The sequence below is a fragment of the Centroberyx affinis genome, unplaced genomic scaffold (genome assembly GCF_046629955.1).
Source record: "Centroberyx affinis isolate AG114_WGS23_722 - 3 ecotype Tasmania unplaced genomic scaffold, CSIRO-AGI_Caff_v1 ptg002431l_1, whole genome shotgun sequence".
Taxonomy (NCBI): domain Eukaryota; kingdom Metazoa; phylum Chordata; class Actinopteri; order Beryciformes; family Berycidae; genus Centroberyx; species Centroberyx affinis.
The window spans coordinates 79-16307 of NW_027280675.1; the positions used below are offsets into that span (position 1 = coordinate 79).

The 16229-nt window shown below is 39.8% G+C and overlaps 2 protein-coding genes and 1 pseudogene across 2 annotated transcripts; 1 reads left to right on the top strand and 2 right to left on the bottom strand.

The window, feature by feature from the left end:
- Nucleotides 1–294: 294 nt before the first annotated feature.
- Nucleotides 295–4690, top strand: LOC139656270 (5-hydroxytryptamine receptor 3A-like; annotated as a pseudogene).
- A 2347-nt stretch (nucleotides 4691–7037) lies between these two features.
- Nucleotides 7038–9385, bottom strand: LOC139656271 (Golgi apparatus membrane protein TVP23 homolog B). Its single transcript, XM_071533793.1, has 7 exons — nucleotides 9308–9385; nucleotides 8989–9050; nucleotides 8728–8872; nucleotides 8533–8622; nucleotides 7728–7853; nucleotides 7471–7599; nucleotides 7038–7373 (listed from the first exon to the last, which is right to left on the bottom strand). Exons 1-7 carry the CDS (start codon nucleotides 9317–9319, stop codon nucleotides 7347–7349), a joined length of 591 nt encoding a protein of 196 aa, XP_071389894.1. The 5' UTR covers nucleotides 9320–9385; the 3' UTR covers nucleotides 7038–7346.
- Nucleotides 9386–9864: 479 nt separating this feature from the next.
- On the bottom strand, nucleotides 9865–12806 carry otop2 (otopetrin 2). The gene is made up of 6 exons (XM_071533799.1): nucleotides 12365–12806; nucleotides 12097–12233; nucleotides 11919–11977; nucleotides 11349–11488; nucleotides 10410–11260; nucleotides 9865–10315 (listed from the first exon to the last, which is right to left on the bottom strand). The coding sequence occupies exons 1-6, from the start codon at nucleotides 12804–12806 to the stop codon at nucleotides 10145–10147; spliced, it is 1800 nt and encodes a 599-aa protein (XP_071389900.1). The 3' UTR covers nucleotides 9865–10144.
- Between the last annotated feature and the right edge of the window lie 3423 nt (nucleotides 12807–16229).

The following is a 16229-nucleotide window of genomic DNA, read 5'->3' on the forward strand; positions in this document are numbered from 1 at the left end:
AAAACCTAAAACGTTGAAACCTTTACATAATTCATCTTATTGCACAGTAACAGTTTTTACAGTATTTTGACATACACAGACAAACACAAAGAATGTTACAGCATCCCCAACACTAGAGCGATTAGACCTTGCCTAACCTTAGTTCATTTTTTTTCAACAGGACACAAAGAAGCTCCGCTTTGATAGTCGTCTGCAAGCCACAATTGTAAGCTTCAAGACACTTTCAAATGATCAAAGAGAAAACACTTCTTCTTAGTTTGTTTTAATCACTGTCATTTTGATTCTAAACCACAGATGTGGAGGGATCCCGACTTGGCATGGAACACATCAGTCTACCCATATGATGAGGTCGTCCTGCCAGTACATAAAGTCTGGACCCAGAACTCCATGTAACTAATGCGTAAGTCTTTTACATCAGATAAGACTCTCAAACTATCCTGTCATGTTTTCTTTGTGGATTGTAGTTCATTTTCATGTCTTCATTATAGCCTCCCACTAAATTCTCATTCAAGTCATGAACATCTTGAAGCTGAAACACCTGGTTTCTCTCATGTCTGTAGAGTAAGCACAACTATGAAGCACAGCTCCCGCGATCTGCTGGTGTACCACAACGGCACCGTGAGGCACAATGTGATCATAAATGCAGAGGTGGACTGTGAAGTCAACCTGTTCAACTATCCCTTTGCTGCTGACAAATGTCCTGTTGCAATCCAAGCCTGGGCCAATGACGGTGAGCTCAGTTATTACTATGCTGTCTTCTGTGTAATAATACAATATTAATATACACTCACCGAGCACTTTATTAGGAAGACCTTACTAATACTGGGTAGGTATCAGCTTTCAGCTCAGTGTCAACCGGCTACCAAAGTGACATGTTGCGTTCTGAGATGCTTTTCTGCTCCCACAGTTGTAAAGAGCTTATCTGAGTTACTGAAGCCTTTCTGTCAGCCCCAACCAGTCTGGTCATTCTCCTCTGACCTCTCTCATCAACAAGGCGTTTCCGTCCGCAGAACTGCCGCTCACTGGATGTTTTTTTGTTTTTCGCACCATTCTGTGTAAACTCTAGAGACTGTTGTGTGTGAAAATCCCAGGAGATCAGCAGTTTCAGAAATACTCAAACCAGCCCGTCTGGTTTGAGTATTGGCATGGCATGGCAATAACCATGCAATGGTCAAAGTCACTGAGATCAAATTTTTTCCCCATTCTGATGCTTGATGTGAACATGACCACCTTGATGTGAACATAACTGAAACTGCTGACCTGTATCTGCATGATCTTAAGCATTGCACTGCTACCACATGATTGGCTGAATGGATAATTGCATGAATAAGCAGGTGTAGGTGTTCCTAATAAAGTGCTCGGTAAGTGTAATATAATATAATAATAATAAACAAACAATATTATATCAATGGTTTCAAGCAAAAGGGCCGTGGGCGACACTTTCCTAATGGTACAGGTGAGCAAAAACAACAGTTGAAATGATTGCAAACACAATATGGGAACTATTCTTACTTTTTTCAGAAAACTGATATTGCATATAAACCTATTTGTTTTGGTTGTTTTTAAATAACAGTTCCATAACAGTTAAAATGTAATCTCAGATAATAAGCTTTTCTGGTAATTTTCTATTACTATAATATATATATATATATATATATATATATATATGGGATCAGTAGGCCTACTAGACCTAGTAGGTCTATATATATATATATATATATACATATTGCAGCTTGTAAGAAAATATAATGCTTATTGATGCATTAGAACTGCAGTTATAAGACATTGGTGTAACTGAATTTGGGTGTAAACGAATTGAAGCACTAGTGTCTATGAGACATTGTATGGCAAGGTATGTAATGAATTATGATAACTGTTTCAACATGAGGTCCATTAGTCACCCTCTGCTGCACAGACAGACCTACTAGGTCTAGTAGGCCTACTGATCCCATGCAGCATCATAAGATATCGCTGTATGTGTTGAGTCAAGTGAAATTAAATGTAAATGTGAAGTGAAATTAAATGGTTATCTAAAATGAACCACACAGATGATAATCCTTGCCATGCAATCTGATAGAAAACTAGTTGGTACTTTTCCAGTTATGCTTCATAAAATCTGTTCTGTGACATTTTAGCAGTTTTAGTCATGTAACACATCATTCAGGGTGCAGAGGGAGTTAAGTGCAGATAATTATAAAGCTTTAATCAGGGCAAAAGTGGAGTAACGCCCTTTTTGCACCAAACTTTCACTTGATTCTTTTTTGTTTTTCTCCTTTGTGTTAACTTAGTTTATGTAAGAACTTATTTTCAGCCAAAATGTCACTTTTGCGCCAAACCCTCGATATTATCTGGTTCAAAATATATATTCTGTCAGTATGCCTTCTGAATATTCAAAGTAAACAAGGCTGAAATAGGCTACATTTTATTCAGGATGTGGAATGGAGCTGAGAATGGGACATTTGAAGATGATTGATGGTAACCATGGAGACTGGCGCACTGATGGTGTGTCCCTCCAAAAAAAAAGAGATGACCGCAATTACATCATGGTAAGTAAATACATTAGAGGACCTGTCATTTATCCTTATTATAGGTAACGATCCACCATATCCTTGCAATACTGGTATTAAACTTCAGGCACTTAAACATAAAACACTTAAACACTGTTAAAAAACTAAACAAAAAAAATGTATGCAATTTTGTTGTTTGGTGGTATATTTTTCTTATTCCCATGGAAAACCGGACAAATGTACAGCGTGACATCACTTCAAGATATTTCCAGTGCAGCTACAACAGAGTTTGATACTAGGCTTTTTTTAAACTGTGCAAAACATCAATGGTAAATGTCAGGTTTTGGTGTCAGTCCCTCAGATTTAAAGAGCAAGGGCTTCTTTCCAGATTCACCATTTTGCAAAATTTATCATCAAAGAGGCAGAGATACTAATTTCTCCACCGACAGTAGCCTCAATAGACTGGAAAAGGTATTGTGCTCTTGCTCTTACTAAGCTATTGCTAATGCTTTCTTCAACCCACAGCTGAATGCAACAAGTTCACGCGGTTCTGTAGGGGTTGCTGAAAGTCACTCTGGGAAATGTAGGAAATCACTAACTGGAGTAGAAGTAGATGAGGCAGGTTGAGGCAAAAGTAGAAAATAAAAAAGTTAATTACAAACTTCATCACAAAATAACCAGCAATCTGCCAGCTTTGACCAGCTGGCAGATTGATGATATGTGTTAGAGTAGGTGGATTCTTCCTCTGCATTTACAAATCTTGCATTCTGTCTTAGTAATAGACTGATAAATTTAGACTGGAAAGTCTTAAGAAAGAGGTAATGCTTTTTGCTCTTCATAAGTCAGCTTCAAAATGAATAAAATAGTAGGGTATTGTCTTTCAAGTCTTATGAAAAGCAATGCAAAAAACTCTTACCATCCTACTTCAGCTGTGATATCCTGACTGTCTACTTTAATCTTCAGGTGGAATTGAGCATCAGATACCTCAACCCCTTCATATCACTAGTCTTGCCCAGCATTCTGATCATCGTGGCTGATGTGGTCAGTTTCTCTCTGCCGCTAGGAGGTGGGGAGCGCAACTGCTTCAAGGTCACACTGGTGCTCAGCTTCACCATGTTCCTCATCATCCTCAATGACCTGCTCCCCGGAGACAGCCAGTGCAGCCCCATCATCCGTCAGTCATCTCACACGCACGCCACAAACACACACGCGCAGTATATAACTACATGAGCACTGTGTCTGCATCACAGTGTGAGTCTCAGTTTCCACATCTTTACCACTAACCTGCTGCTATACTCCACAGGAACCCACTTCTGTATTTGTCTGGTCTTGTTGGTGTTGAGCATGCTGGTGTCCATGGTGTTTACACGGGTGGCCAAAGATGGCGGCTTCCTTTCCTGCCGCAGGTTCAAAAAGGCATTACCGGAAAACACAGATGACAAGGAGGAGAGAGGGGATGAGGGTGAGAAAGATGTGAAGAGTCTATACTGCAAAACTCCAAGTCAAGTGTTTTGATGCCCAATGAAATATTACATAATAGAGGAAAGACTGTAATTGATCAGACTTTTGTCTGATCCTGATAGACAAATATTGAAAAACAATGACTCTGGCCAACATTCTGTATGGCACATGTAGCCTCTTCTAATTGCCACTTCAATCCATACAGAAGCCAAAGCTGACATTAGTGTCGTCCAGCTGAAAGCAGAGGAGGAGAGTCAAATGCTCCATAAGGTGGTCAACTTCCTGGAGGCTCTTGATGCCAAGGAGCTGGAGAACATGAGATGCCAGCACTATGCCAACAAACTGGACAGGATCTATTTCTGGATCTATTTGTTTATCGGTATTGTATACTTTTCCTCCATGAGCTATGTAATTATCAGCTATCCATGTTCTATTGATCATTTTGATTTCTGGTACTAATATAACTAGCTAACTTGCCTCATACTGCACCTCATTACTATAAGCAACAAGCTTCTCTAAGCCACTTGAAAGAAATAATTAATCTGTTGAGTGACAAGAGGTTATGAAATGCCTAAGCTGTTGTTTGTTGTTGCATTTATTTATCCTCACGTTCAGTCTGATGTGTCAAATCGTGTCCTCACCTCTCTCTCTGCTGTGGGATGTACTTGCTGTACCTCTCAGGGTGCTTGGTCAAATTTGTGTTGGCATATCTGTGAAAATCAAACAAAGAAATGAATAAAGGAATTTCACCTTTCGCGCCTGAATGGCATTATTTCAGATCAGCCGCATGACAACACAAGAATAATGTTGTATATAAGAATACTATGAAGTGATTACAGAGTTTCAACTATTCAATCAAATTAATTAAATCAATCAAATGTAGTGATGCATTGTGAACTGAACTGGACAGGTGGTTTGGGACAGTTTGGGAGATGTCAGCAGCACACAGGTCTGGATCTGGGACTGACCAAGCTTTCTCAATTTACCAACAGCCCTAAAGCAATTGTGTTGCTTCCACATATTAGTGAACACACGGCCTACAGATGATGATATAAGAAGACCTCTTGTTTACCCTGAACATCTCTTTGACCAGCTGGCAGTCTATAGCTTTCTGCTATAGGTGAAGAAAAACAAAGCTTTAATGAGAGGTTAAAGGGAAATACCAGTGTTTTTTTTTTAAGTTTGTGCCAATTGTCTTGGTTGCCTGTCTCCTTATATTATTTGTGGTGATGTCTGCACACAATCAGCATAGCTGGGAGGTATCAGTTTCCACTGTAATACACAGATACATACATTGAAAACAACAACCAAAATAATCTGGACTAGTATTATTTCTTGGTGTAATGGTGAGGTATAAAATCTGGATTCTGTTTGAACTCACCAAAGTGTTTGATGTTGATGATGTTTGGGTGTGACTCCAGAGATGCCTTTCTGTCTAATGACACTGTCTTCTTAGTGAGGGAGCTCCTTAGTCCCGCTGTGTCAAAGTCTTTGAAGGGCTTGAAGCTGCAATCTTTGGAGCCTGAAGGGTTAGCTGGTCCTAACTGGTCCAGAAACTTCCATTAGTGGTGGATTCTTGCTGAGTGTTGTCTGACTGTCTAGAGAGATTGTTACGAGATTGCAGAAGATCTTGATTCAAGATGGGATCTTGCTGAGAAAACTATTTGATCCTGGTTGCACAAAGGAGCTAAGTGGCTCATCAAGATTATGGTCACATGATGACTTTTCATCTGTGTTTTAGGCTTACTGACAATGTTCAAGGAGCCACTTCTCTTGCCTGTCAGGGCCATTGCTTGATGTCTGTGTGTTGCCCTTTCATTCCCACCTACAGCGACACAGAGAGAATCATAGGTTGCCTTAATGTCAACAGTCAACTCTTTCACAACAGTAAGTGAGCTCCCCCTGTGGGTCACCAGCTAAAACTACACAAGGAAGTTGGGAAGATACTGTATGTACTACTTTCTGTAGTCTGTTTGCCAACCAGGTGGCAAACCCATGTTTAGGAATGGGCTCAACACTCCCAAAATGTGAATGGGTGTCAGAGGCTTACAATAAGCCCACAACAGTGTGCAGAACTCAAAGCCAAAGCTGACATGCTGCAGGGACATTAAGAGTGTTGTTTTCAACAACATAAAACAAATAGTAGTAAAAGGCAAAGAATATGTAAAAACAGGGTAATACATTTTGACGAAAGACCTCAGTTGTTCTCTTCATCTTCTCAAAGCAGGCTATATTCATACAAACTATCTGTGGGTCTTTATGAAGAGGGAAAAAACAAATAAATGGGGAGGGGAAGTCTGTGCCAGACACTGGGGCCTGTATCGTCTAAAATTGACATCATCTCACCCCCAACTGAGTCTCTCTGACCTGAGGTAGGTTCTCTGTCCTTGTGTGCATCGAAATGACAGAGTTCTCCCGGTGCTAAAGGCGATGCTTGAATGACGTGAAGGTGGAGACATAACCTAGGTCACTCATTTTCTCCACATTTTCAAAATTCATAGATTCTGATCTGTTTCATTATTTAGGTTGTATGTGAGAAAGGTTATTTTTAGGCTGTGAGGGGAAGGTCACACAGTTTAGATACCTGGCCATCTTCACCGACAGTGTTTCTAATCAAACAAAAGCTGTTAATGGACAGCTATTTAATACCATGAACCATATAAGTGAATATACTGATAGGCCTTAATAACACTAACATTAGTTTACCCTGGTAAAAAAAAAAGAATAACTATAGGCTAATATTCCTATACAGACATAATGTATCTGTGGTACTCAATAGTGAGTTTAATGTGACCTTATCATACTTTATGGTATTTTTATCTCCTATGGAATCACTATCATTCTTCTGTTACAATATTACTATGAGGACTTAGTAGTTTTGCTGTGGTATTTAGATTCTAATAACAAAAAAAATCATAGGATTATTTGCTTTTGTGTGTTAGACCACAACTTAAAACCTATAAGGGTTAAATTTTACAGTTGCTTCACACTGCCCATTACCGCCCCCAACCGTGCATTTTGGTGGAAAAAATTGTAGGAATCAGAGGCGAACCAATTCTAAAAGTTGACATTTTAATTGAAATTGAAATAGGTGCTGTATGAAATTAAATCTCAAAAAGAGCTACAGACTATAATATTTTAATAGAATAATTACAAATTTTTGGCAATTATACTTCAATTTAGCAGTCATTGACTTAAGAGGAAAAACACACACAAAATATATGTTACCAAAATGTAAGTAAAGTAACTAATACCCATACACCCTCAGAAAAGAGAGATACCAGCCACCTGTTCAACAGGAACTAAGTAAGCATAAATATAATGTGTCATTCTACTCCATCTCACATTGCAGATGCTCGCCATTCTTTCTCTTTATCTCTAAGGCTCCTCTGTTCTGTTCATTGCCTAAAGAGAAAAAAATAAAATGGAAATACTGAGGTGACATGTGAATAGGACAAAAATGTATGTATATTATAGTAAATTATGGGCATTTTTCACATACCTGTTTAAAAATCTGGACACCGAGATAGTTCCTTGCCATGTTCCTCAGGTTGTTCTTCCCTCCCACCTTGCATCTGACATAGCCGTACAGGTTGGCCCATTGTAAAACCAACCCCATAATTACCACCGCCTGGAGGGCAACATTACAGCCAGGTATCAGAATTTGCATTTGAATGAGACCGGAATGAGAAATGACCCAGAAATTGTTTTGACAGACAGAAATTAAGTTGTCATTCAGGTAAAAAGCATTGAACTGACCAGCCACTTAATCTTGAAGGAGAAGATTGTACTGAACACAAAGATGATCCAGAAGATAGGGCACACAATGAGGCCAAGCCAGAAGATCTGGGACTCGGCACTGGAGGGAGTGTTTTTACTTTGTGCCTATCCGCAAAAGTAAAGAAGGTTTCATTTCAATCAATTTATTTACAAAGCTCCATCTCAATCTGTTATTCGAATGTTTTACAGAACAGTAGTGGCACTTTGGAAGTCATGTCGATTGTCCTCCATGAGGTGTCATCATTACGCTGCGCTGCATTTCTAAGAGAAGACAATGTAGTTGTGCTCTACTATCTTTAATTGTCCAAAAAGGTCATCCAGCTACATCACAGCCATATTAGCTGTAACACTGACTGTCTGACAAATGTTAAATTAGTATCTTAATGAAAGACACAAAGTGTGATGCATGATACGGTCAATAAACTGTAAATAACAACACAATCATAGTGTCTGTGTTACTTTGAATATCCTTATATTTATTGGATGGTCTCTATTACCTTCAGGATAGTCTAGGCTGCTACCATGGTGACATTTTTTGTAAAGAGGTAAAGTAATGAGGGCTTTTAGATTCCATGAACTTTCATGAACCTGAAGATTTCATGAACATGAAGAATTCTGGTAATTTTTTTGTCTCTATTTCCTGTTACCATGCCATACACACTGTGGGAATGCCTAACTGGTGAAAGGTCCTTATCGATTAGTTCCATACTGAATATGGCATAGATGTTTTTCATGCAGGTAGGCCACTGGGCGTTTGGGATGTGCCTAATGAACTCATGCTTACCTTTCTTGACTCAAACACCCAGTGACTCCTGCCATCTTCATCCACTTGATTCCACCATCTCAGGCCCACCAGTAATCTGCCAGACACATTCTGAAAAAAAACAACACCACCAAACAGAATATCTGTCTAAATGAAAGCTGGGTGAACACAGACTTTCCTCCCAATCTCACCGAGACCTCACAGGCCTATACCCACCTTGACTGTCCAGAAGTCACATGACAGCAGGAGAATGATGGTGACCATGCAGGCGATGAAACTACTACTGAGGATCTCACACAGCAAGTAGACCAAGATGGCACTCGTGCGAAAGAAGAGGTGGAAGAATGAGGCCAGTGGATGCCTGCAGCACAGATAATGGTCTGTTCTTTAGAGTTGTTTCAAAACTATCATGGTCGCTAGATGCGGTCTTTGCAGCACCGAATCTAGTCAGATCACAATTACAACACAAACTCTCACCTAATTTTAGACTTTCTTTGGTTTATTGTATCATCATCCTCACCAAAAAGGGGAGCGTCCTCCTGTAAAGTAAAAAATAAAAGTTAGTTTAAAAAATGTGATAATGGGCGCAAACAAAGACAGCGCTACTTGCAGTAGACTAAACGTCAATTAACAACTGTTCGTCAACTTTTTCTCAGCTTAGTTTGAACAGCTGATTTCATCATTAACACTTAAGAATATTTTAGAAAGTGCAATATATCGATTACAACGTGTTGTATACGCGTACATTTAGCCTATTGTTTGTGAATATTGATACATTAGATAGCCCACCGCTCACCTGTCTCAACATTTTGACGCTCTAGATGTATTTCCTGGTGACGTGGTTGTAAACAAACCGTGCTACGGAAAGTTGTCGGGAAAGTTGCCTGACTTAAATTCCAAGCAGCCGCTCCTCACCGTGTTTCCTTCTGTCGCCTATTTTTGGGCATGGCTTCATTACATTACCCAGCCCCACATTATGAGCAGAAGTTGCTCGTGATTTTTATAATGCAGACAAAACACGTTTGTTTCTTTCTCACAGAGACTTTGGAAAAGCATTTCTTAGGACTGTTTGATTATTCAGATATTCTTAGCATTTGTAGCTTATACACCGCTAATGAAATAATCTTCACTCAAACTTAATGCTAAATTTGTATTAAAAGTGTTTCATGCTGCTACTATTACTACTACTAACACCACTTCTTGTGTTAGACCTAATACTACTACTACTACTACTACTACTACTACTAGCCTAGTACTACTACTAATAATAATGATCATAATAATTTTAATAATAATCATAATAGGTGACACAATGAATTCATCTTTATTCACTCAGCTTCTTTTATTGCTTGCCTTTATTTTGAGGATACACAGGCTGAACCATGAAATCATTTGACATTTGAAAATAGAATTTATAATTTTTACATTCCCAAAATGAAATGCCAAGTATACAGCACAATAATGAGAGACAATACAGTAAAGATACATGCCAGTCAATATACAGTATATATTCCACTTCACAACTTTATAAAGAAATAACAGAGTATCATCATCAAAACAAACTATAATTTATACAAAACTGCTTTATATAATGTCAAAACAGTTCGCCGTTCACTTCCCTCCTCCTGCGGCGTTACGAGGTCAGGAACACCTCAAAGAGACTGGCGACTGAGTGCATTCGGTAGAAGATTCCAAAAGGAAGTCCAATATTCACAATAGCAGCCCACATGTTGAATTTGTAGAATTCAATTTCGGTGGCATGGTCAAACTGGGGACGAGCACCAAATGCAGGCATGATCCAGAGCTGTCGACAAAAAGAGAGAACATGTTTACTATTTGAGGGATTTAACAACAACAGTGAGTTTGAAGAGTCTACAGTGAGGAAGAACTGTACTCACGATGATGTTGGCGAGCAGCAGAAAGGCGCAGACCTCCTTCAGCACCCTCCTCTTCCATGTCAGTCTGGGTCTGTGCTCAGGAATGTGCGACATGTGGCCGTGCAGACTGTGGGCCGTGAGTACCCGGCTGGACTTGGTGTCCATGTCTGATCCCTCGAGGCTGCTCAGCTCTTTGCTCGCCTGCAGCACGTATGGGTTTGTAAAAACATTGACGGGGTGCGGCTCGTGAAAGGGCTCCCGGTGCAGGCCTTCAATTATGAAGAAGTTCTGCAGGCCCAGCTGGACCACAGTCAGGATTGCCCAGGCCAGGTTGAGGCCGTTCAGGTAGCCCTTGGCACCGGTTGCCACCAGAGCCACAATAGAGAAGTAACTGATGATGAATTGTCCCATCGACGCTCCCACCAGCAGCCCCACATCCAGACTGCGTGTGGGGTTTTTCTCAGAGACGTGTTCCCTATGGTCCAGCCTGTAGATGGCACAGCCGACCACAGTGGAGACAGACATCAGGCTCACTATCACTACATTCATGATAAAGTGCATCATCAGCACTCTGTCTCTCTTGTCATCGTCCTCCTTCTCCACTTCCACCTCGTACACTATGAATGTTGCTAGACCCGCCACCACCAAGAGAATTCCCGTCAGAGGACCCAGAAATACGTCCTTGAGACGGAACGTGGCGCTGTGGTGGTGGTGTTCATCTGCTATTCTACCAACATTTTTCCACATAACGTAGGCCATGGCAGAAGCAAAGAGACTGTACTCAATGTTGAAGGGGTACAGGTAGTAGTAGGCGTCCTTGAAGACGCTACATGAAGAGTGGCTGCACTTGCATTTATCATCACCGTAACTTGCTGAAAGACAAGAAAGTATGAGAGAAGTGTTATTTTACATGTGAGTGATTGCTTTATCTACTTTGATTGCTTCATCTACGTTGATTACCTTTTTCATTGTACATTCTTCGACCAGAGTGTTTAGTGGTGTTTGGATATTCTGGGATAATTGTTTGGTGAAGGGACTCCTCGGTGACCGCTGTCATCCACAAAACTAGATTTGTGGACAATATCAGCATCAGCCCACAGCTAAATAAGAGGGGGGGAAATCGGAGGAAAAGAGAGAAGGAAGAGGCAACAATGATGAGAAACAAAAAGTATTTGTGATCAGCTTTAAGCTTTTAGCCGATGTCCCTTTAAGTGATATTTTGAAAAATGTCATAATTTTTAGCACACATGCACTCATATAAGTTCAGTTACTGATATTGGCTTCCACCAGGTTAACACTGTATTGCTTTCCTTTTTCATAATCCTGATCATAATAATATGGTCACTTTGAATTTCCAAGGCAACAAATGTAAAAGGTTAACAGTTACGTTTTCTACTAAATTAAAATGTTTCATCAAAGTGAAATATTCCTTTAAAAACCTTGCACATACACTTATGAGACATAATGACACAGCATTTTAACAATGACAGTGAATAATGCAACAGATAGGAAAATCTATTAATCACCTACCGTGTAATGTTCCTTTGCACTTGCACGCAGTCCTTGGCATGGATCCACAGAAAGTATGTCTGAAAATTGATTTCACAATAATCAAAAACTTTGTAACTATAAAGACCAAATTAAATTATTGATTTCTCAGTCACTCAGCATTTATGTTGTGATCATTGTAGGATGCTGGCATGTTTACCTGCACAATTATGAAAAGAAGTTGCACGACAGGGAAGGCAACTTTGACAGCAGAATCGCAGTGGAGGTAGCCCACATAGCTGGCAATCTTGAAAATGTCCATGATAAGACTGAGGAGTCCAAACAGCACAAGTCCTCCTGAAGGAAAAAAATAAACATGGAATGGGAAAATGTAGAATAAGGAAAAGTTATAAAACCATTACAAATTGGTCAGTAACTAAATGAATGATTCACAAGCAAATATAACACAGGGATGAAAAAGTTCTTACCCCTGAGCCATATGGGTCCAGCGTGGCCGTCCTGGTAAAAGACAGCATGATCTTTCCTAGCCATGTAGATGGTATAATAAAGCATCCAGATGGTAGTGAGGAGGAGGAGAATGATGAGGAAAATCTGCAGGTCAGGGGAGCCGATGGCCACATTGTTGTAGGCGCTGCCGCTGACCAAGGCGCAGCCCAGGATCAGAACATTTAGAGAAATGATCCCAGACAGCAGCCAACCCCAGTTTCTGCCGTGCTCCCTCACAACTCCGCTGGAGGAAAGGGTTAGGTCGGGTTCACAGTGAGCGCTCCCCACTTGACCCGCTGCATTGATGTTGTTGGACAGGTGGGCCTCCTCTCCTCTCTCACTGTCTTTGGCTGTCATCCTACATGGTTCACATGGATTTCCAGTGGTCAAACAGTCGCATGGATAGCCAGTGGTCAAACACATGATTTCTCTCCCAAAGGTCTTTGTGCAAATGAGCTGTTGGCTATGTCTACCTCTATTTGAGATATTACAGGTTTAACAGCTACACCCACTCTTAGGCTTCTTCTAAAGAGAGATCCCGCCCAAGTGAAACCTTGTCATGAACCCAAAATCTCAAGTATAATTGCCACCCCATCAGTGCTATACAAAAGAGCAGTTTCTAATCGCCAAATGGGATTTGATTTCTTCCTTTGGTTTTGGTTTTGGCAAAGAATAACAAGGGGTGTAGCATGTTAACAGCGCTGCATTCTGTGGAATCCACAAAGCTATTTAGATATTCAAAGACCATTGTTCACATGGATGAACTGTGCTATTTTACTTGGGGACAGTGATAAATACACAGCTCTCCATATCTGATAAAAATAAGAATAGTATCAGGACAGATGATATAGCTCTAGCATCAGTGAAAACAGCTCATATTGACTTCATAGAAAAAGCAAGGCCCATTAACAATTCAAAATTCCATTAATTTAATCAGTGACCTGATCCAACAATAAGAATTAAACATCAAGAATAAGTATCAGGATACCTATAGAAGCCTACCTGGTGTGATCCTGAGAAGCAGTCTCAGCCTTCATGGCTTTTATATCCATCCACAGCCACTGTGGTTTACCTAGGACTTTGTGTACAAAGAGTCATAAATGTCAATAAATCTGTTATGAACAATACCATATTATTACCACACACAGTGTGTTTTGCACAAAATATTCATGTAAAGTTCAAAAGAGTTTTCCAAGAAAAGCCTTTTTTCACAACATCCACAATACAAGAAACCGGTTCCTTTTCAGATTAACAGCAACTTTTTTGATTTGACATTATACATTTTTAATGCCAATCATTCATTATAGAAGTTTTAACAACATGTCCAAAATAAATATGATGAAAGTTGAGAACAACAGAAATGGATAACACGTGAATTGATAAAAAAAAAAAGTTTTTCCATTAGCCATTTGCATTTAAACATTTTAGAGGCTTTATGTGTTGAATTTGGTTGTACTGCAAAAGTGTATCCACTTTTGCCCTGCAGCAGAGCACAGGTGCACCTCACAATCAAAATGTGGTCAAAATTCTCTAAATGGGTGTAGCAAACCCAACTTGACAATCTTTTTGGTTCAATGCTTGAAGGGAATACCTTCAGTGCGTTAATGCTATTCATGTTACATGGAAGAGATGGCTCTCTGCTCCTTTTCTAATGCGAAATGCCTAAGGTGTAGTACATGAAAAGGCTGGGCTCCATCCATGCCTATTGTCATGGAAGTTTCAATTGGCCAGTATGTCTGGCCACTTCCAGTCCCTGAGCAAGTAGGTTAAAACATGTGAAATTATCTTTATGTGAGATCAGTACTTAGGCTAATTGATATCCTTGGCATTAGGGTGGGGTTGAGAGCAATGCCACTTTCCCATTGCAACAGCCAACAACCATGTCAACACTTCAGCAGGAGACACATTGATCCCTTCCTTGTGTGAATTCAAGTCTTTTTTTTAAAATCTTGACAGTAAATGAGGAAACCTCTGAGGGAGAACAATACCTTATTGAGAAGAACAGGGAAATGCAGAATAAGAAGCAAAGTGTAACTAGAATGACTCGTTCTTTTGCATGACTGCTTGTGTAGGCTATGTCTCAATCACACTGAGAAAAAGTCCCATTATGCAAGAGATTCTTTAACCTTCTCCGATCTATAACATTTCAAGTAGTGGAGAAAAGGGGGGGTTGTAATTTCACAAATGGAAACAGCAGAAAGTGAGCAGGCGTGCCTCTGGGCTGTCAATCTGAATCATGGATGCCATAGATAGAATAGAACAAAATGAGAAATGACTGTCACTTTAGGGTGATGATGGCATTAAGATTGTTGCTCTGGCAAAAGTATATTGCTGATCTTTGTTACCATTTGAAACAGTTAAAAGTAGAATATTGGTTGTGTATTTTATGTGGAAACTTAAGAATGCACACAAGCATTTTCTGAAATAGTATACCAATTCTTCTGCTAAAGTGACACTAGGGTTGGGCGATGTCTACCAAATTGGCATATGACGATGTCCACAGTGAAACATCGCGATGGACGATGACATATCTTTGTTGGGGGGGGGGATTTTATAGACGAGTATGTAGCCTATGTTGGATATTAATTACTATTTCTATTTTTTGCACATTTGAGCCCACAGCCCATCCTCACCTACTCACCCGGTCTTTCCTTACTTTTCCTCCCTATAGCCTATGCTTAAGCAACCTCATTAAGCAGATCATCTGATTATAATTTTTTTTTTTTTTTAAATACTAGTCCTAGTGATGTAACTGCATAACTGCAGCACTTCACTTAATGTTTGGTAGGCGTAGTAGTCCGACTCCTACCTTTCGGTTTCAGAAATTTCGGTTCCTATAGGAGAGAACTAGTCCGTTGTAGATTTGAATTCATTTTCAATGACAGCTGTCCGTTGTCCGGGCACCGCCGGGCAGCGCAACCCAGTTGAACTTTATCTTGACGGATTCGTCACCGCAAATCAGAGGCGTTTTTAAAAAAAAAAATAGCGTTGACGTTCCTATCCGTTAGTAATTCTGTCCGTTTTCTGACGGATCAGTGTGGCCGGAGTTCGCTCTGTATGTAACGTTAAGTTTGAATCCTCAGTTGTGAGATACAAATAAAGACTCACCCCCCTATTTACTAAGGCAGGCGCAAACCAGGTAGATTTAAAAATAAATGTTATGTCTGAGCCTAAATTAAAACATGCTTTCACTGGGTGGTAAATAGTGTGATTAAATAAGCTATTTTTCCTTTAGTAAATCAGGTGCAAGGAGCTATTATAATAATTAGAATAAACCCATCCTATATTTTTGCGCTCTCTGGCTGACACTCCTTAAAAAACATATTCATCAGTTCTATGGATAAATGTTTTGATAAAGTTCTCTTATTGGCTTTTTATTGGTTGGGGGGGGCTTTCAATCACGATGTTGCGATGTAGAAGGCTGAATGGACGATGGCATCGGACCAACCCTAAGTGAAACCTCTATCCTGAATGAGTTTATCCCTGAGTTATAAATGGGTTATCGCCTTACTAGACCCATGTCATAAACATTTTGGAAATAATGAAAATTTCAGAAAAGTTTTGTTGAGATTTAGGCTATACAACTCAATGAAAATATTCCAGATAGCCTAAACCTAATGGAAGTGGATGGAAATTGTTTTTTTCAGCAATTAGTAGAGTGACATCTGTACCTACTTTTCTTGGCCCATAGGGTTGTAGCCAAATCTCTACGCTATAGGCCTAAACTGACAGAATATCATCAGCACCAAAGGCACTCAACACACAAATATTTTTTTATGTTCCTTTTTAGTACCTGTAGGCCCCACTTACATACATTTTGACTGTCCTTACAAAAATATTTTAGGA